Below are 21,005 nucleotides of genomic sequence, written 5' to 3'. Positions count from 1 at the left end.
AGACAGAATGATGAGTGTACTTCATACCATGGTTCTTAAAGCTGTTAGTCGAAATTAGTATTTAGCTTGTTTCTGTATTACATCTTGTTTTATGATTTTTTACTTCATTAGAGTAACACAACCATATCCCTATTACCCATTTCTTCCCCTTTACAATGCAGCATTACCATCATCAGTTTTAGATCATTCTTGAAAAAAGCTTCTAAATACATTCATGACATCCCATCTTTGGTTCCCTCATTTCACTTGCCTTTCCCTCAGGAGCTGCAGTTAAGCTTGTCTTCTCAGCACTTTATGACCCCTGAGAGGACAGCATACTAAAGCATAAAACAGCTTCTTTTCATTTAACCTATAAATGCAGCTATGAATTTTTTTTTTTAGTCTATCATGAGCTTTAGTGAGAACAACAATACAGTCTGTCAATCTGAAATATAGGCTAAAGCAAGATTATTACATCTGCCTTGCATTTTTCTTCTGACTGACAGGGCTAATCTTGCCAGCAAAGAAAAAGGCATTCACACTACTGCTGCAATCATACTACTTAAATTAGCTTCTGAAAGTTCATAGAATCTTTTGAGTTCAGTTTCTTCCACTGTACATACTAGACAGGGGGGTAGGTCCCTGAATTACAGTTTTGGGGGACAAACTGATACAAGAATTAAAAATAATTTAGAGATTTGGAGATTTTCCCCAGAAAGTCACTCTGTATCTTTTAGGAACTGCTGAAGTCAGCATAAACTCTGAATTCTCATCTCCTCTCTTAATTAGGTCCGCTTTGTAAACTATATTCTTTCTTCCCCACTAGGTAGAACAACTTTCTGGGTGCAGAGCAGGTGCCTTGCTAATGGTGATACCCATGGGAACCCCTTGGGCAAAAAGTTGGTCAGAGAGGAACAGCTATTTCTGAAGAAGAAAGTCACCTGGCAAAAATCTACTGCTTATGCAACACAAAAATTTCAGGACTGGCTAAATCAGCTCCTGTGTCTTATATAAACCCTTAACACATCCCCAGAAGTCCAACTCATTTTTGGATGAAAATAAAAGATTTTTATGTAAACCTTCATTGAATAATTTTCAGTTTTTTACTATTATTTTAGAGTATGTGTTTCACTTTAAATTTCCTATTTTCAAAAAAAGTCTAAAATAACCCATTTTTGATCAGATACTACTTCAATTTCTTCAAAAACAGTATCTTTCTGAAGAAAAACATCTTAGATGAACTGAAGTGCTGACACAAATGAGCCAAATGAGCAACTGTGAGGCACTTATAGTGGGGAAAGCCAGCCCTCTCTTCTTCCACCCCCTAAGTGCTGTCATACGTAATTTTTATTTGTGTCACACAGCATAGATTGTAGCTGTGCAGCTGTACAAGCTATCCATTCTGATCAATGCTGCACCTGTCAAGCTCTCAGCTGGTTCTGGAACAGCAGCATAACTTTTTTTGTTGTGCTCTGCCATAAGTATTGGGGGGGAAGGAAGAAAATCACAATTTGTTTGGAAGAAAAATATTTTTACTATTTGCTTCCTTCCCCAGAAACTTAAACTCAAAATATTTAATCCAAAATTTAACAGCAAATAATTAACTATAAATTTAAAGAACAGATTTAAACTGCCAAGGTTTAATATCCAAATCATAACAGAAGTTGTAACAACACTTTTCTAAATAAGAGCAGCTCTAATGAAGTACCTGACAATCTGCTTAGTACTTTAACTTAGTAATTTAAATAGTTTTTCCTATCTTTACTTCATCTGCCTAAGGCCTGGTAATATATGATGCCTAAAATCATGCTAGCACATGTAATTTAATGTATACCCTGACACAAGGGGAGAGAGCACAAACCTGATACAATTCTGAAGGTGCAGCTGAAGCAGAAGCAGGTAGGGGCGGTAACTCCGGTAACCGTTTTGCGTGACTCATGTTACACACAGAACCGTTTTGTGACTAGAGAGAAATGAAAAACAACTTCCAAGACATTTATGAAATACACTGTTTTGAAAAAGATTTATTCAGAAAGAACAGAGACTTTCAGTTTTCATTGAAAATGATATATTGCAACTTTTCTAATTTTAAGGAAACGGACGTTCTGTGGAGTGGGTTCCTCAACAAAACAGGTTTTCAGATTGCACTGTTCTTTGTAGTCATTTGCTAAAGCTTCTAATCACAATAAATATCAGAATTTAAAAAAAAAAAAACCACAACATTTTTCTATCACTGAAAACAATTCAGATTGTTTTAAATATTTTTAGTTATACTAAAAACTCGACATGTTGTGCAGAGTTTCTAATGGTATAAACACTAGATATTAAAATATTAAAGTCTACCAGACTGCCCAATTGACAGTGAAACAGTCCAAGTTGTGTGAACTGCAGAACAGAAATGCAGGGCATCACTGGGGAGAAAAAAATACACTAGATTTTTTCATGTCTATGATGATCCAGTTCCAGAAGAAGCTATATTGCCAGGATGTCACTGGAAGAACAGATTGCTCACAAGGATTCTGCAAAGTGTTTTAATACCAATGTCAGAATACCTAATATGTCTTAGGACTATGTTCCACCTCCTCAAGGTGACAATACTTTGAGGTGGCCTTCCAGGACTCCATACAGAGTTCTCTAAGGATATTTTCTCAGAATTATTTAGCCTCACAGTGTTTTAAGATGTTTTTGAATGGCAACTTTCCTTAGTATAGGCCAAAAACTCACCCCTAGTCTGCTCTCAATTTCCTAAATCAAATTTGTTTAGGAGATTCATGAGGAACAAATTCCCAAATATATAGTGGCACTATCAGAAAAAGAAGGTGGAAGTATGTGGTATCTGAATGCCGGTGAATTAAATCACCATGAAAGAGGAAGTTATTATCCAATACAATTATATTTCAATAATGTATAATCATTTTTTACATAATTTTAAATAAATTTTTGGCAAGTGGTTATTGCTTTCTGATATATGACTGGAAAACTAGGCTGCCTGAACCTAGTTTTCCAGCAGACAAAATTGTGCCCTCCTCAATATCAAAGTAGAGCCCATTTAGAAATATAATTTGAGAAAGGACTGATCTGATTTTCCTCCTTGGTATTCCCCAGCGTGCCTGCACACAGACACACAGAAATCGAGACATTATCACTGCCAGGCATATTTCACGAAAGACAGCATGAATTGTTCTTGATTAATGACTACAGGATTGGGCCTTAGGGCACTTTAAAAATGAATAAATCATGCAGTTTATTAGGAAATTTGTTCATTCTTAACGGTACAAGAGTTATTAAGAAAGCCATTGTTCACTCTAAAGCAACTCTTGATTTATATGCCACCTAACCTTTCAAAAAGTTAAATACTTGAGCAAAGGAATTCTTTATAAGAAGTATATTATAAAGGCTTAGGTCCAAAGAATATTCAACAAGAACGAGTGTCTTCAAATAAGAGTTCTTCCTATGTCAAACCACCGGCCACCAGCCAATTTCATCTGAAGTTTTGAAAAAGTTATTGATCTTTCACAGTCACTGCAGAAAGAACTTACCCTCTGTGTTGGCTTCATTTTGCTTTGTTTTTTGTTTGCTTAGAAGTTTTTGGTCCTCCCGCTCAGTATAAGCATCCTTGTCGTTACATGCACTGGAAAAGAATGAGACCCCCATTTCAGGTACTACACAAGGTGTCAAAACAATCAGCTTTCTATCCCAACTGCCAGGAAGAAGAAAAATCTCTCCCCCAGCTCCCTTCTTCCTTGTTTAGAACTCTAAGCTTTCTTCCCCTCCAAACCTTTTCTCCATTCTCTTTTTCTCTGTTCCTCTTCAAGCTCACTTTTCACCTCAATCTTTCTAACTCTCTCCAGGCGTCTTTCAAGCAAGATTTTTTCCACCCTACTCTTTCAACTTTCTCCAAAACCAGCTTCCTTCCCACTACCTGTTCTCTTCTAATGTCCCAGGGACTCTAGGCCCTTAATTGTGGTTTACAGCAGATGGAACCACACATTAATTGCCATAAGAAATAAGCACACAACAAGAGGAATGGAAAAACAGAAAGAGAGAGATGTCCAGCATGCCTTACACTGAGTGCGTGAGTGAACAGGGTAAGAGCAGATACTACCTGCGGACGCCCTTGTTACCAGTCCCTCTGCCTGTTCCAGCTTGGTGAATGTCTCTGACACTCTGCCTTTCAGTCCTCAGCTTCGTTGCCCCAGTTACAGCATAGCTGGTGCTTGGAGACAGGAATTCCCTCCTCCCTCTCTTCCCCAAGCAGAAAAAAACCCAGTGCCTTTCAGCACAGTGTTGCACCAAGCTATGGTCAGGGAGGTTCAGTTCTAGAACCAATGAGCAACTGTACAGGTTTATTTTACTTCCGAAAGCTACTAAAAACGTAGTCCTAAGGCATCTGAGATAGTCTGACATTTGTATGAAAACACTGCACACAGCAAGGGAGCTTCCAGAACAATAAAGGCTGTATAAACCCAAATTTTCTTAGGAAGAACTAGGGAGGGGGAAGATTCAAAATATTGAACCCAAACATCTCCACCACTTTTCCACCATTCAGAATCAAACTCCCTGAAGATCCAAAGACAGCAGTTGGGATACTTGTATTCCCAATTCCTCTAAGTCTGCTTGTATGCATCTGCCTCCCACTCACAGTTGCCACTATGTCCTGAAAGAGTCCTCCATCAAATTTCTTCACAAACAGGAATTATTACCATCTGACATGAAATCTAGCACAATCTCCTTATACCGACCCTCAAGAGGGGCCTTGTACATGTTCTGACAACACAGCAAGCATTCCATTTTAACTTTCCCAACATCTTTGGATGCTATTTCTCATCCTATTTCCTCTAAACTGTGAGAATGGCTGGTATCCCTGCTTTAACAGCACTGTTTTCCTTCTATCTTGACCTAATACCAAATATAAATGAAACATTGTTCCTGCCTGGCCACACGTGAAAGTTCCTACCATAAACTAAGCTGCTCTTTAAACACAAGCCAAAAGTGTGGGTAAAGAACCGGGGCTGCTAATGCTGGAGCTGGCAATTGCTTGGCTAGCGTGCGCGGTAACTCTCCAAATATTTCAGTGCTGGTTTGCAACATGAGTATTTTCCTGCTAATTCGAGCTGACGCTGGCACCAAGACAAGCTCAGTTAAGCAACAGTTATGGTAACTATTATTCCTTTGCGCACACCAACTCAGATGCTTGTATATGCATGACCTTTAAAGTTAAATAAATTACTTGTACTGCTTGGGAAACATTAAAAGCAAAAACATTTTACATAGAAAGAGATTATATGTGAATTTTTAGCAGAAGAAATAATTATGCATAGCAGGAAAATAATTTACTAAGATGCACAAGACTATCTCCAAAACCGCAGCTACAGCATATTTTGAAAACAGCCAAAAATTTTAAATCTCCAATATACTTATAAATTTGGCAGAGGCATTAAACTTTATAGTGCCATTATAACTGGATTATGTCACACTATAATTCTACCAGTTAGTTTTTCCCTATGCTTACTTTTAAAAAAAGAAAAAAGATAGAAAATCAACAGATTTAATTTTATATACACTAGTCTACTAGGAATACCAATACACTATGCACTTTAATAATATCAGATATAAACACTAGCAGTTCAAGGAAAATAAACTTGTCCTCACCATCCTCTTCTTGCAGGTATCTTGTGTTGGGCTTTTAGAGCCTGTGGTCCTAATTTGCATTAATATGCAAATCTCTCTTTTACATCCTCTGTGTACATGGATCATTATATCTGCACAGCTCATTGAAATCAGCACCTCAAAGACACAGAGCTCCGCCAGTCTGACAGGTTAAAACCCCCATACTTTATAAAACCTCTATTTGCATTGTAAGACCAGCACACTCCAAATTAAACATACTATGTATTTTGTTGTCTTTAAAATATAATCGTGAAACCTTTAATGTTCAGTTTTGCAATACTCTCATGGGTGGCACCAACCAAAAAAGAGTGATTGAAGGAGTCATGAGAAACATGAATACTTTACTAATTTCTGACTGCAATTTACATCTTGAAAAACTCTATGTTTTCAACAATGCTTTTCAACAAAAGCCTGGGAATTCACTGAAGATTCATGCTTGCATGTAACACCATCACGATGGCTCTGGAAAGTGGCCAGGCCAAACAGTAGTGCAAAGCACTTCACCAAGCATCATTTCTGAGATGAACAGCCCCATCCACCTGCCAACTCCCTGCCGCTTGCTCTTGCTCTTCATAATCCCAGCACAAGTGCTGGGACACCATAGGATGCACTGATCTTGCTGAAAACCCAGCTGAATTTTTAAAGTAATTATTCCTCACATGAAGCACCTCCATAAACAGGTTTGCCACGTGGCCACCCAAACACCCGTGGAGGCAGCAGGATGGGGTAGAAATGCGTGGGAACAAGTAACCAGAGACAAGGGGAAGGTGGTTATGCCAGCTAAAGTGTTTCACAGCTGCCATTCCACTACACCGCATGGCATGACTGCCTGAACACTCGCAATTCACTGCAAGCTGCCTTCGTAGCCCCCCACTCCAATGGCTGCAACCCCTTTAGCTGGGGCTGGTGGGATTATAGACACGTATCCGAGCGATTCCCGGCACACGGAGTCGTGACACGCAGCTCAGAAGCGACGCGGGAAGTGCCACAGCACTGGGGTACCGAGTACCCCCAGCCGCTCCTCCCGCCCCGGCCTGCGGTACCCCCAGGCTCCCGGGGCTGAGCGTGCCTCTGCACGCCTACGCTTCCCGCAGGGAGGAACCGCACGGCTATCGCACATATCCTAATTTTCTATCCTTAATTCGAAAAAGCTCAAGGCTGCGTGTCCTAAAGCCACACAAAACGCTGGGACGCTCCCTGAGGGTGCCCAGACCCGAGGGGCTGAGGCAGGGCCTGGGGGATGAAGGGCAGGACAGGAGGGGGGACACTAAAGGGCACAAAAGGGAAATAAATAAGAGCCTCTAACACCCCGGTGGGCTGTGGAAACCCGTCTAACCCCTTCCCCACTGAATACCCCACTGCCGTGCCTGTGCCACGCCACGGCTGGCCCTGCCCCCGCCCTCGCTCCTCTTCAGCCCCCCCAGGCGCCCGGCCCTGCCCGCCGCGCCGCCGGCCCCCGCGGGGAGGAGACAGCGGCGAGACGGCGGTGGCGCTTCCCTCAGCCCCGGCAGGCCCAGCCCGGGCCGAGCCGGGCGTTGCATCCGGAGGGCGGGAGGGCTAGTGGGCGAGCCGCGAGAGGGGCTGCGGCCCGGCGGGCAGCAGCCGCAGGTGAGAGGGACGGCCCCGGCTCGCCGGAGGGCGGGCGGGGAGCGGCGCCGTCCCGCTCCGCCCGGCCGGGGACTGCGGGGTGGCCTGTCAGCCCTGGCCGCCGCTCGCTCGCAGCGGCGGGGCCGGCGCCAGCAGCACGGCAGCCGTGCCCCCCTTACCTCACTCGGCTCGGGCGGGCAGTGCCCCCCAGCCCGCTGCGGCGGGGCCTCCCAGCCGCCAGCGCTGAGCCCCGCGGCGGGGCAGCGCGGCCCCCTCAGCCCTGCGCGGCCTCCGCCCACCCCACGCTGTCTCTGCGCCGCGGCTTGGTGGGGAGCCCAGCGGAGACCCGCGCTGTGCCCCGGCGCTGCAGGTCGGAGGAGGCCCAGTCGCTTGCCTTTGAGCTACCGCTGCCTGGGGATCCGCTTCAAGGGTAACGGCCGCCGGTAGCAGCAGCGCGCCTCGGCGCTGGCCGTATGGCAGCAGCAGTTATGGCGGGGTGCGATTCAGGGGCTCCTGACCTCGATTTTAAGTGTTCGGTGGAGGCCGCGGGTGGTGGTGTGGTGGTAGAGGTAACGCGTGGGGCTCGGGGCGCTGCCTGGCTCAGGGCGAGCGTTCTCGGTGGGGTGGCTTCCTCCGGCAGCAGCACCCCCCGGCCAGTTTCCTCGCCAGTGCTGCCAGGAACAAGAAATCAAACGCCGCTGTATGAAAATACTGTGTAAACAAGGGGAGGGACCGTGTGTGTAGGCTGAGTATAAAATAGTAATATTGACACGGTGACTAGATTTGGAAGCTGGAAACTGCGTCTTTTAATCTTCTGCTGGTAAGGATCACCCTAGCGACAACAGATTACATCTTCGTGGGGGGAGATTTTTGAGCTGTTGTTGCCTTTAAACTGCCACAAATATGTTCAGAGCGTTTGAAAGCATTGTGCCTTTATATGCAGAGCTTTGAGGCTGTACAGGGTATGGTTTCAACTCTGAACATAGGGCTACTCACAAAAACAAGTCTCATTAATGTGCTGCAAGTTTCCAGCACTAGTAGCGATAAATTGTCCATGCGTATAGTTAGAATTGACCTTTTTACTGGTAATTCAACACCCTCATAGTTAAACACGGGGTTAATGTTATAAAGGAAGGAGGTGAGAGTCACCTTGTATCTTGATACTTGGCTTTGGGAGTTTCAGAAAAGTTTTCAGGGATGAGCACCCTACGTTAGATGTACTTTTGTAAAAGTAATGGTTTAGACCATGGATCACATTAACATCTGAAATCTACATTCTCTGTTTTTGCGAAAGAAATATTTCATTTTCACAAAACATCTGCATGAGCCTGTTACTAATTGTACCTTAATTTTAGGGAAAATTGGATGGCTGAGTGAGAACTGGTTGTTCAGAAGATTCACAATCGTGGCTGAGGATTGCAACATGTCTAAAGAAATGCAAGAGCTGCAGAAGCAATGGCACTCCATGGTGCAGTCCATCCACAGCAACTCAAATGTGGGTCTGGATTATAATTTTATATAATATATTTATAAAGATACTCCTTCCATAACTCTCAGAATATCACACCCCAATTTATTTAAATGCAATTTCAAAACCTTTTTTTTTTTTGGGAAAATTGGCACTCCCTTTTTTAAATGAACACTGAGGAGCCTATGGGAAGGGCTGTCCTCCCACACCTTCAGCTATCAAGAAAAAGGGAAGCCTGTTCTGCATTTCTGTGTTTTACTAGTATAACTATTAAAGGGAGTAGAGGGGTATTTTAGGGAAATGGTTGTGCTGCTATAAAAAGAGCTAAAACTACAATACATATTTCCTTAAGGGAAGGGAAATGTCTCTACTACAGTAAAATTCCAGTGTATAGGTGGGACTGCCTCTGTAAAAAGGATTTTTTTTTTTTCTACCAGTAACATTATAGTTAAATTCCTAACAACCTTGTGATGAAGACATGCCTGCACTGTACTTATGCTCAATAAATGAGGAGGTTGCAGTATTACTAAGGCATGGAAAAAAGAAAAATCATCATCATTTTTAAATGTTACAGTATTTTTTTAACAAATACAGTTCTCTAGATCAAAATCATAGCTGTTGAGACCCCACTGAAATGTGGGGTCTTTTTACAGACTCCGCAGCGAAACTGTGATTTGCCTTTTTTACTTGTTTTCAGGGGGTTGTTTTGTTTTAATTTGTGCAAGAATGGAACTGGGAAGTCCAAGAGAAACATGTCTGTTGTTGGTAGAATTATATTTGCTGTAGTTACCTAAATTTGCAATAAGTCCTCATGCTTTTGAAATAGAGAGGCAACAGCTGCCCTCTGTTCAAGCTGCAGACTTGACTTTTAAAAGTTATCTATGACAAGAGATAAAAACAAAATCTGAAATGTTTTTATTTCATCCACAGGTTGTTGCATTTATGAATTCTCGTGTTGGCCAATATTTAGATGACCATCCTTTTGTTGCCTTGTCACTCCTGATGTTTACTGCAGTGTCTGCTATTCCTGTTGCATTTTTCCTGATTTTTGTTGTTACAACAGCCGTAATGGCCTGTATCGGTGTGATAGTTATGGAAGGTACTGTATGCGTGCATGCATGTAGTTACTTACTCCCTGTTAAGGCATATTGTCTTTTCCTTTTTTTCTTCTTCCTTCTGGAGCTTCCAGTTCAAGCAGTTGAGGATTTCTGTATGTAGTCCTCAGGTCTCAGCAGTAGTGAAACTCTTAATACAAGAATAGTAATCTGATTAACTGTAGTCTATACAGGGGAAATCCTATTTCCCTTTCTAATCTCAGCCACCAGGATACGGCTAAACCAGTTATCTTGACCATGTGTAGCTTTTATAGCAGCTAGCTAGTTGATTGCAGACTATTTTCCCAAATGGTTTGAATTTGGGGTTGTGGTAGAATGTCAGCTCTACCACAACCATTAAGCAGTAAATTAGAAATTTACTTGTATATATACTTGTTTAAATAACAAACTGATTTTCTTTTATTAGGTGTTGTAATAGCCATAGGTGGCATAGCCCTCCTTTGTGTGCTGTGTGGCCTGGGTGCACTTTCACTGGGAGTTTCTGGAGTACTGAGTGTTTGTTATGTTGTTCTTTCAACTCTGGTCAACTACTGGTATGCTTCAAGGTGAGTATTGATGTCTTGATCCATGCTGGGATTTCAAACTCTGCAGCTGTACTATTGCATTGATTACTTCATTTATTCTAACTGAGCCACTGTTAGTTTAACAAATGTTTCTTGAATGCTAGAGCAACTTTGGCTACCCTGGCGGCTTAATGTGCAGCATGTAAATGCCTAGTCATCAATATATATTTTAATGAGAATTAATACATGCCCTCTTTCCTATTTAGGAAAATCTGTAAATGTCCATGTGCTAACACAACATCAAGCAATAAAATACAATTTTGTCTCACTTAGAATATTTGTTGCTTTAAATGTCATTAAAACACACTTCCAAATTGGATGTTGCCTCGAGGATGAACCTTTTGCAGTTCTTTCTGCGTGATGGCCCAGCTATCTCTGCCTACCTGCATTTGTAGAGTGATGGACCAAAATTATTTGTAGATTTGGGATAGGCAGAAGGGTACTTAAAAGGGACAATGCGGCCAAAATAGAAATTACAGGTTTTGCTGGATGCTGCACATGTGCTGCTTGCCAGTCACGTCTCCCAGTACTTTAGGCTTGGAGGCCTATTTCAGTCAGCATTGCCTTAGCCATGCTTTTACCAAGCATTTGGCTAGGAGTAAGAGGCACTAGCAGGTTGTGCTGGAGTGCCACCTATTGCCTGCTTAAATATCTACCAGAGAATGAATAATGATAATCACTTCTTAAGCACAGGGAAGAGCAAGAAGAAAAGTTGCAGCTGCTCCCTCCTAGACTTCCTCAGTTTGCTCCTTCATCACAGCTGCACTTCTTGCACAGCTCTCAAGGACACACAGAACTGCCTATGGAGCCCGTGATATCGTCAGGATGACAAGACCATGGTGCACAGCCCAGTGTGCTTACATGTTTTCCAGGGCTCCATACCACTCCTCTAGGGCATGCTGCCAGGTCCATAACATTGCCCACCAATTCCAGAAAAGACTTCTTTTTTTTCATAGCATATCCAAATACACAACCCAACCTACAGAGCAGTCATGTTGACTGACAACTTTGATGTTAAAACAGGTAACATCTGCTGTTTTTATGATCCTCTGTATTTTGAGAGAAGCTCTGGTAGACCGGCCATGGATGTTCCAGGAGTCTCAGACATGTTTACATCTCACATTGCTCATCTTTTTCGAGCAAAAAGTTAAAAGACAATAATCTTACAGAAGAACAGACTGTAAAACCATTCTTTTCTCCTGTATACAGGGGTCAGATAAAGAAGCAAGAAGTTAATGGAAGTTTGCCACAGAAGAGTCCTTCTGTCTTGGATCTTTCTGCCAGTAATGGAAAGAACGAATAAGTGGGTTTCTCCCCACTTCCTTCATAGACACTTAACTGTACTACTATGACCTTTGCAATGTAATTGTTTACTTGTTGAGCATTCAACCTTTGTGCACTCCTTATGGGAACTGAAAAAATCAATATGCATCTTACATTATCACTGTAAAACTAATATTAAGAATAACCATTAAGTAGCAGTGCATTGTGATGTTAAGTCTATGTACACGATGGGATGTTCCACAGAATTTGGTAAAGGGATGTAATAATAACAGCTACTGTTAAGTCAGTGACAATTAGGTGAAAGAAAGGGTAGGTAGATATTTGAGTTCCCATTTGTTACTGGCGTTACTGTACTATCTTTTGAAATTTGTATGCAGCAGTTGGTCATTTTGATACATAAGTGTCAAAGCTCAGAACACCGGAAATGTTTTGAATGTTAAAAAATATTTTTAAGCCTTAACAGCCTTTGTTAAAATAGTATGAGCACACCATGCTAATGCTTTATATTTATTGTAAGAAGAAAATTGGGTTTTCTCATATGTTAAGTTATGGTATAAGCTTTTATATACCTTTAGATGTTGCATTATTCTGAAAGGACATTTTCCTTGTTCTCGTTGCCTCATCACATCAATGGTATGCAATTACGTCTTGCATTTTGTCATATTTGTTCAGGTATTTAAATTGCCTGGTTTGCTTCTCAGTTGTAACTTCTTGTATGTTATTTAAACTTCTTTCATTTTTGCAAATGCCATAGTATTTGTAAGCATCAAGAAAGTATCTAAATATATTAGTTTAATAAAGTGCTGTTTGTTTAACCTGGCTGCCTTGGTATTCTGTTTATGCTACAGTAAAAACAAGTTTTCCACATCTACTTCTAGGATGGCTACATTTAGAGCTGAATTTTTCTCATTAAAGTATTTTGGCTGGCCAGTATTGCTGAGCCACAAACTGCCGAGAGCTTGTATTACATGAGATTACTCCCCTTCTTATGCCTGTGAAGGAAATGCAGAATCCTAAGGACTAAATTAGTGTAATACTCCAGTTTTGTGTGAACCAACATGCTGTTTGACTCCAGCACAGAGTCAAAATTTATCTGAGCCATAATGCATTCCACATAGTATTGGTGGTAACATTTTCAGCCATAGCAATAAGCTGGCCCCACACTTCAGCAGCAGAGTGAAACTATCCTTAGCCTTACTCTGTGTTACTGTCTGCAGGAGACAGGCAGGACCTGATGCCCGTTCATAAAGGGCTTGAGTAGCTACTACATTCCAGTCAAATGTGAAGGTTTTACAGAATGGACACTATAACAGGAGATTTATTTCATAATTTATTAAGTAGATAAAATTTTTTTTCAGGTGCTTCAAAGCTTTATCCCAACCAGAATTTTTTTTTTTTAAAACTTCCAGTTGATAGTAGTATACCAGTGGTAGGAAGAAAAAAAAAACACAACACAGGAAAAGTATGTTTTCTACTTTCCTTGTAAGAAAAGGTAGTGCTGTGATAGTGTTTACATGACATACAGCCTGGAGAAATCCATCTAAAAGACGGAACAAAGATTTAACAGGAATAGATGTAGATGGTTTTTTACACTGCTGTTATCCTCACTTTAGGATCAAGGCTGCAGCTGCCATCAATTATAGTAGAGCTCTGCCAGTTTACAGCAGGTGAGGAAGAAACAGAACACTCTTCTGAACAATTATGTGGTGCTGCCCAGTGATGCACATCACAGCTATAGGTAATACAGCCTAAAAGCAAACTCCCCAGTGCATTCTGTGGACTGCAAAAAATGAAAGATATTGGCATTTGCAAATGAAGAGCTCCAACTAGGAAGTATGCTGGGGGCATTGAGGTGAAGGAGGCATTTTGCACCAGCTGGTAAATGGAATATATTATCCCTTGTGCAAATGCACTGGTGTCTGCTCTTAAGAGCTGTGAAGTACTGAAATAACTGTTTCTAAGTGCTAGAAATCCTTATGGCTAGCAAAAAGGAAGCCTTGAAATAGCATTCTAGTCATTACAGAATCCTTCCTGCCTTTCACCAGACTACTGGCTCCCATCATCAGGGTACAGTTTGAGTCTAATCTTACCAAATCTTACTTTTTCTAGACAGTAATGCCTTCAATCTAGAAGTTTACTGGCTGCAAATAGCAGACTAATGGTTATGAGGGAAATAATACAGAGATTAGCATGACTTGATTATAACAGTCACCACCTCATTTATTTAATGTTTCCAGTGTTTTGCCTGTTTTATATACTGAATTGCTGTAATTTCAAACACACCTTGAAAATAAATCCCATTTATGTCCTATTCTCTTCTATCAGTCTGCCTAAAATGAAACATATAACTTTATTACCGTGCTTGAGACCTCAAAATGAATTGAAATGGAGAAAGCACTGCGTAGCAGGGAAGTAATGATGCTGTTTATCACCTGTACTGCAACTTGTCAGGCATAGCCAGAAAATACCACATTTCCACATACTTACACAGCTTGTGCCTTTCCACTTTAGAATGATCTTGCTTCAGAATCTAAAGAGATTAACCCCAGCCTACACTTGCAAATCTTGCTGCAAACGTGACTTTAGGTTAAGATGATTCTTTGCAGAATTGTATTGAGATATTCATACTCAATTAGACCCTAAAAGCAAAATGTGCTCTCAGTGCTAGCTACCCATGGTTTCATTTAGTGGATTTTATTTACTTCCAGGCCCCATTTGCCTCTCCCAAACACAAGTTCATTACTTAGTCCATCAGTGGATCCCAATTCACTTCAGCACTAAAATGAAATTCTGCTCTCCCTGCAAGCATATTTCCAGCACGCTGCTGCCAGCCTGGTGACAGGCGCTGCCTCATTACATCCTGCTGTCACTGTTGCCTGGTGGTGGTACAGGGAGTGAGGAGCTGCATTTTAACCTGCATTAACAGCCTCTGCTGATGCTTAGAGCAGTAGCTTTCTGAGCAGCCCCACAGGTCTCCAAGGACTTGGCAACCTTTATTCTTTCAACATGAAACACTAACATCTTCAAGCTGCTGATGGGGACCATTTTTTTCTGAAGATGGATTTTAAAACAAATCACACTGAGAGCTTGAACAGCTGCATCCCCAACAGCTCTAAGGCTGTTCAAAACTTTTCTCTGCTTGGTAAGTGAAAATATACATTAGTATATAAACTATAATAGGTGTAGGCAGGGGGGAGAAAAAAAATCACATGAAATGGTTTGGAAGAAAGCCTGAATATTAGTATCCATACAGTTGAGCAACATATAGATCAGAGATATGAATGTATCCATTGAAACACATATTCCTTATATATGTATGCATTTGAAAAAGTCTCCATACACATATATGGAATGATACACACTGGTGCTCTTGCATTCTATTGTTAAATATCTGTGTTCATACATATGAAGGGAGGAGGAGTGTATGCACATTTGATTAGACACTTTTTAATGTACGCATTTGTGAAAGCTGCTGAGAAAGTGCCTGTGTGTGGCTAGACACAACCACACACAAAAAGCCCTTCCTCATCTTACACACACTTAAGAAATCTGCTATTGTTCGCATTCAGAGCATTCATTGTCTGTTAGAAGCCAGAATATTCACAAGGCATGTCCTCTCCAGTGGTCCTGGCACAGCTGACTTTCCTGCCTACATGTGTCTCTGCAGGTTACCCCAGCAGGATGAGCTATGGCAGCTTCATCATGCCCACCCTGTTTGGCATTATCTGCCTGTTGGGCATTATTTGTAACAGCCTGGTTATCTGCACAGTCTTAAAGAAATCTGGCCCTAGCAGTAGTGTCCCAGATATCTTCATCATCAGCCTCTCCATGGTGGACCTGCTCTTCCTCCTGGGCATGCCATTCCTCATCCACCAGCTGCTGGGCAATGGAGCCTGGCACTTTGGGGAGACAAAGTGCACAATCATCACTGCCCTGGATGCCAACAGCCAGTTCACCAGCACCTACATCCTCACCGCTATGTCCATCAACCGCTACCTGGCCACCGTCTACCCCTTCACCTCTACTCGCTTCAGGAAGCGCCCTGTGGCAATCCTTGTCATCTGTGTGCCCTTTGCCTCGAGATCTGCTAGGCTGTGGGATTCGTCTGCCAGACCCCCAGAGAGACATTTATTGGTACACACTCTACCAATTCTTCCTGGTCTTTGCCATGCCTTTTGCCCTCATCACAGTGGCCTACAGGAGGATCCTGCTCAAGATGGCTGGGTCCTCAGGAGCACTGATGAGCCAAAGATGCACCAGGGCACGAACAAAAAAACTGACCTGTACAGCAATTGCTATTTGCGTGGCCTTCTTCATTTGCTGGGCACCTTTCCACATCCTGCAACTGGCCCAGCTCACCATGACTTGCCCCACCCTGACTTTCTACTATGCCTACAATGTGGCTATCAGCCTAGGTTATGCCCTTCATCTACATCTTGCTGGGCCAAAATTTCCAGAGGCGGCTTGGGGTCCCTATAAGGCCAGCAGCTGCAGCGCAGGCTTCCCCACATGGGAGCAAAAGCATTCAGGGGGATGCCATTGAGTCAGGGCAGCCACTGCTACATTTGGTGTCTGTCTCTGGCAAGTAGCAAGACCTGCAGCGATTAGGGGTATGCCCCGCAAGCCAGCCCCTCCTTCCCAACCAAACACACAAGCAGTGGCAGACAGGTGAGCACCATGCACCGCATCTCCTGGGGGACGGATCCTCACCTGGCCTAGAGACAGCGTAGCAGCAGCACTTGCGCAGAAGCTTTGTTTGGCCTTGTGTTCTTACTTACATCTTCCCTGACAGCTATGAATTATATTCTCCCCAGGAGATGAAAAGCTTTCAGGCGTTTTATTAGATTAACCCACATACTAAAAATATTTTGGCGCAAAACCCCAGACAAGCAGCAACCCACAGCCCAGGGCTGAGATACTACCACCATTTGAAACTTATGGAGTTTCAAGTTTATTTCTTACTTTAAGGAGAAGAGAAGGAATTTGGACTGTTCTGGATCTTTTTTCCTCCCCTGAAACGTGGTTCAAGAGCATAACATGTTTTATGAAAATTTTAAATAATAGGACAATCATGTTTTCATCTCCTTTCTAACACACCAGCTCTATGACATTTTTAACAGTGAGACATCAAACATTTTCTGTCATTTTAAAGCCAGGAAAGCTACCCATTTTTCAGAATCAGCAATTGTCAAAAAGTCCAATAGTCTCAAATATATTTAAAAGTAGCCAGATTGATTTATTTACAATCAGAGACAGTTCTGTGCCATCTAGTTAGGGGACAACAGCAACCCAAGTTAAACAGTAGCTGTCGCTAAGTCACCAAGTTGCTTTGCAGTGGAAAGTAATGATTAGATTCTATCTATGTTAAAAAAGAAAACAGTAGTTTCTTACCATTAGCGGTGTATCACGTGCGCATGCATATCATTGTAGTATTTCCTCAGCTGGCAGCAAACCTTTAGTAAATACAAATCTTGAAGCACGTTGCTCAGGTTTCCAACATGACTGGAGGTGGCTGAATTTTCATGTGCCCATCTCGAGCAATTTTGAAAGAACTTGATAGTAGAAACCACAGAGCATCCATTCTCTGACAACCAAACCACTTTGCTGCACATGGCAACTAAAAATGACTGGGCTTTATTTTTAAAATGCTATTATTCTACTAATAGCAGACACCTACATCCAGAAGAATGGGCAAAAGAAAAGGTTCTACACACTTCCATTTTAAAGGAACATTTGCCTCTATAGTAGATCAGTTAAAGCTGCTTAAAGAGCACTATTGCATTTTAAAAAATCATAAAGACCAGATCAAATTCTTTATCAGGAATGCCCAGTTGCTAGGATGCACAACCTACTTTAATTTTAATAACTTAACATTAAAAACACAAGGTAGTAATCACTACCTTGATTTACTCCTGCTCCTATGAAGTAACCAAACATCAACACTGCAAATTAAAAAAAGCACCCATGATTATTTATATATGCTCTGTAACCTGGAGGATCTTATCTCCAACTCTTTAGATTTTCAGGAGCTATTTTATTTTAACAGGCTGTTAATTCAGCAAACAACTATTACAAAACTACATAGCCAGCAGTCCCAGAGGGAAGGCTGTCTCCAACAGCTTCAGGAGGCACTTCTAAAGACAGCATAATAAAACCCTTACACCTGTCTTGAGTGACAAGACTCAAAGCTTTAGACCATAGCTCATAGGCAGATACACAGCTGAAGGGATCTAGTCCTTTCCCCTGGATTTCCTTTATACCCTCATGTTTTGCTGAAGGGAGCAGGCATTGCTTAATAAACTCAGCAGACACTGAAGCAAGTAAATTTATTCTAGCTCAGAGTCTGGCCTCACATGAACCATTTCCTTCTGCATTTCAAATTGATTTTTCATTATGCAATTCATCCTGTCATCAGCACTTATCAGGAGCTAAAGCCGTGAATTCTCCATTACCAGCAGGTAAACATGGAACAGTTTCACTCCTGCTGCCCTGACCTTTGCATGTTTATCAGTCACTGTCATTTTAAAGCTTCTCACCATGGTCTCTTAATAAAGAACTTTCAGTGCTGTGCCATCACCACATTAGCATGGTTTTTGATAGGGATATTGTAGAAATAAAACTAGGTCAGTGTAGACCAGGTGTTTTTACTGGAGAAAGCGAGGCCATCCCTCACATGAGGGTGTAGGTTGTTTGAGGTCTGGGGTTTTTTGGGTTTGTTTTTTTATTATTAAACACTGCAGTAGAGCTAAGAAGTCCTTAGCAAGGGAGGGTTGGGAGATGGTGCCAAGGCCCCATTTTCTCAGCTGCTCTCTTGGCTTCCCGCAGAACAGCACCAGCCCAGCAGGGAAATGGCAGGAGCCTTTCCCACACTGGTGGCACCATTCCCAGCAAGGTCCTCAGCCTGCCCAGCCCCAAGGACCTAGCTCACTGGCCCTTACTTCCGACATAAACATGGCTCAATGAGCAGCCTCTCCCATGGCCCTAATCCCTACATCCTGGGGGACCCCAAACATGCCAAGTCTTTCTAAGGAGATTTGGAGCAACCAACTCTGCTATGGTTCCTGAAGCAGCTGCTTGAACTCGAGCTGCAGAGACCCCAGGGCTGACTCCACACACAACAGGTTCACTGACTCTCTTTTCTTATGCCTCCTCTTGCTGCACTGTCATTCACACTTTGCCCTCCCATGCGCATCAGAAGAGAGACATCAGGCCTGAATGCAGTAAAGGAATCTTGTATTTTTAAAGGGAGCTTAAAAATTCCACACTTAACATTTCAACAGATGACAAACACCAGCACTCATACAGAAAGAGGAAAGGAACACATGCAGCTGGCCTCCAAGGTGAATTATTTACAAAGTAGGGGAAAAACCAAACCTACATTTTCCTCAATTTAAACAAGTTACATGAGTCTTCATTCAAACTTCCCCTGCAGCATCCACAGATAGAGCACAACTGAACCACCCTAGAAGAACTATAGAGTTAATCCTCCCAGACACCAGGGACAGATCTCCTCTCACGTCTGACAGTCTTTGCCCAAGCAGACAATATTAGCCAGGGACAGGAACCAGGCAAGAACAACCTTTCCTTTGACCTGGATGGCTGTCACTGTGTGCAACCTCTTCATCTCACCTCCCCAACTAGTAAGAATAGTACAAAAGATAGAAGTCAAGGAGCAGAATTATGCCCTCACTGAAGGCAAGTGAGGTATTTTAAACACCCTCACTACTGCAAGTCTCTAGATTTATATATGCAAGCTATGTGAAAAATATTTTAATTTACAGGGATGTTGGCTAGCATCTCTTTTACAGAGCATTCACATGACAGCCAATGTAATGTTGTTTAGTAGATTCCAACCATCCCAGAATGGAGGTTCAAACTCCATCCAGCAATAAGAAACAAGGAAACACCTCTCTGCCTGAACATGCACCAATCTCCTCCCACGCTTAGGAATAAGGAGACAGCTGGAGATAGGATAATATTAAGAATATCAGCCTTGTTTGGCACAGAAGAGCTAAGAGCCCATACAGTTAAGTACAATGTGTGTCAAGTACATAAACCCTCCTCATCAAGCACCACTTTTCTAGCTTTTGCAGACATACTTTGTATTCCATTCAAGTACTAAGTCAACAGGACTTAAGTATAGTAGGTGGTTTGCTGGGCAATAGCCTAAGTAATCCTTTCCACTCTAACCCCTATCAGGCTGATAACATAGTAGAAGTGACTTGCAAATAAATGGCTCCATTGTGAAATTCATAGTTTCATCGTACTTCTATTGATGCTATAACTGTGATTAACAACAGCATAAAGCCTTCTTAATGATTATGTTCTCAGTACTCCATTCTCTCCTTACATGGAATTTACATAAATATTTAGAAAATGTACCCTGAAATCTGTTGTATTAAAAATAGCTCATTAACAATGCTTATTAAGTGAAGTAGGGGCTGTGGCAGATGAGCCACCAGCCCTATGCTCTTTAGGCACAGCATGCTTGACAATTAGCATTAGAACAGTCTGTCCACTGACTTGATCTGAAGCCCTCCATGCCTAGAGAATATGGAGCTGGACTTGCAATGATCACTCTCCCTGTTTGTATGAAGTTGCCAGACAATGTTTAACCTAAGGCCATTACACTCACAATGCAGAGCACTTTCATCCCTTTTCATTCTGTCACATGCAATTGTATTTTTATGCCTCATTTCCTTGACTGTGTAAGGCCATGTGTACAGAATGCAAAATAAAAAGCACCACTGCATGACTGAAACTGCCTCACTTCAGATGGACTCTGTTACATCTACAGATAGTGCTGCCCTCATCTATACTGAAAGCTGCAATGAGCAACTGCAGTGACATTTTAAAGACATACACTGACCTTTTAACAAAGCTCATTTACCATATTTCTTGCCATGCTGAAGTTCCAAGTGCTACCACCTTTTGTGCCAGGCTACATGAAGAAAAGTCTTAGGCTTGATTTATGGGACAGTAGAACTAAAGATCCAAGATGTTTGAGTGCCTCAGATGTGCAGCAAATCTTTAGTGACCCAGTGCTTTTTGCTCTGCTACCAGCTCTAGGATGGAGGGTTTCTGGTGTATTTGCTTTGGATACAATTCTAGACATTTATGTGTTTAGAAGGGAAGTACAGCTGAACCTCACTAACCCCAGAACTTTAGGACTCCATCACTATTTGGTTTAGTGCAGAAGAGCAACTGCTAATACAAGTCACATTCTTGACAGAAGTAGAGTTTCCTCTGAAATTTAGTATTTGGTATAAAAACAAAAGCAAAGGAAACTATACCATACACATGAAGGCACTAAGCACAGAAACTGATCCTGGTGATGAC

General features: G+C 42.1%; 3 protein-coding genes across 6 annotated transcripts in view; 2 read left to right on the top strand and 1 right to left on the bottom strand.

Moving 5' to 3' along the window:
* DNAH3 (dynein axonemal heavy chain 3) overlaps nt 1-7,190 on the bottom strand; it is a 67,729-nt gene extending 60,539 nt beyond the window's left edge. The window contains exons 1-3 of the mRNA XM_072878387.1: nt 6,997-7,190; nt 5,995-6,028; nt 1,841-1,942 (exon numbers count right to left, since the gene is read on the bottom strand). Of these exons, the coding sequence (XP_072734488.1) occupies nt 1,841-1,942; nt 5,995-6,028; nt 6,997-7,190 (330 nt within the window). The remainder of the gene's footprint in view (nt 1-1,840; nt 1,943-5,994; nt 6,029-6,996) is intronic.
* On the top strand, nt 7,102-12,475 carry LDAF1 (lipid droplet assembly factor 1). Of its 4 annotated transcripts, none has more exons than XM_072877756.1 (5): nt 7,102-7,666; nt 8,592-8,731; nt 9,635-9,803; nt 10,226-10,364; nt 11,592-12,475. In XM_072877756.1, exons 2-5 carry the CDS (start codon nt 8,660-8,662, stop codon nt 11,683-11,685), a joined length of 474 nt encoding a protein of 157 aa, XP_072733857.1. In that variant the 5' UTR covers nt 7,102-7,666; nt 8,592-8,659; the 3' UTR covers nt 11,686-12,475. The 4 variants fall into 4 exon arrangements, with proteins under 4 accessions (XP_072733857.1, XP_072733858.1, XP_072733859.1 ...); XM_072877757.1 differs by having other exon boundaries at nt 7,125-7,257; nt 11,076-12,475; XM_072877758.1 differs by having other exon boundaries at nt 7,536-7,732; nt 11,076-12,475.
* A 2,248-nt stretch (nt 12,476-14,723) lies between these two features.
* On the top strand, nt 14,724-16,255 carry LOC140658835 (melanin-concentrating hormone receptor 1-like). Its single transcript, XM_072877748.1, is given in 4 exon segments — nt 14,724-14,808; nt 15,334-15,733; nt 15,735-16,085; nt 16,087-16,255. Coding segments are annotated over 4 exon segments (1,005 nt in total).
* Nucleotides 16,256-21,005: the final 4,750 nt, after the last annotated feature.

Source organism: Ciconia boyciana, chromosome 13 (genome assembly GCF_034638445.1).
Source record: "Ciconia boyciana chromosome 13, ASM3463844v1, whole genome shotgun sequence".
NCBI classification, from domain to species: domain Eukaryota; kingdom Metazoa; phylum Chordata; class Aves; order Ciconiiformes; family Ciconiidae; genus Ciconia; species Ciconia boyciana.
The sequence above is the reverse complement of the archived record's forward strand: the minus strand, read 5'-3'. Positions and strand labels throughout refer to the sequence as shown.

Coding starts and splice junctions, on each gene's coding strand:
- LDAF1 (XM_072877757.1), top strand. CDS start 8,660: ATGTCTAAAGAAATGCAAGAGCTGCAGAAGCAATGGCACTCCATGGTG. Junction 8,732..9,634: donor CCATCCACAGCAACTCAAAT/GTGGGTCTGGAT, acceptor TTTCATCCACAG/GTTGTTGCATTTATGAATTC. Junction 10,365..11,075: donor AACTACTGGTATGCTTCAAG/GTGAGTATTGAT, acceptor TCTTAAGCACAG/GGAAGAGCAAGAAGAAAAGT.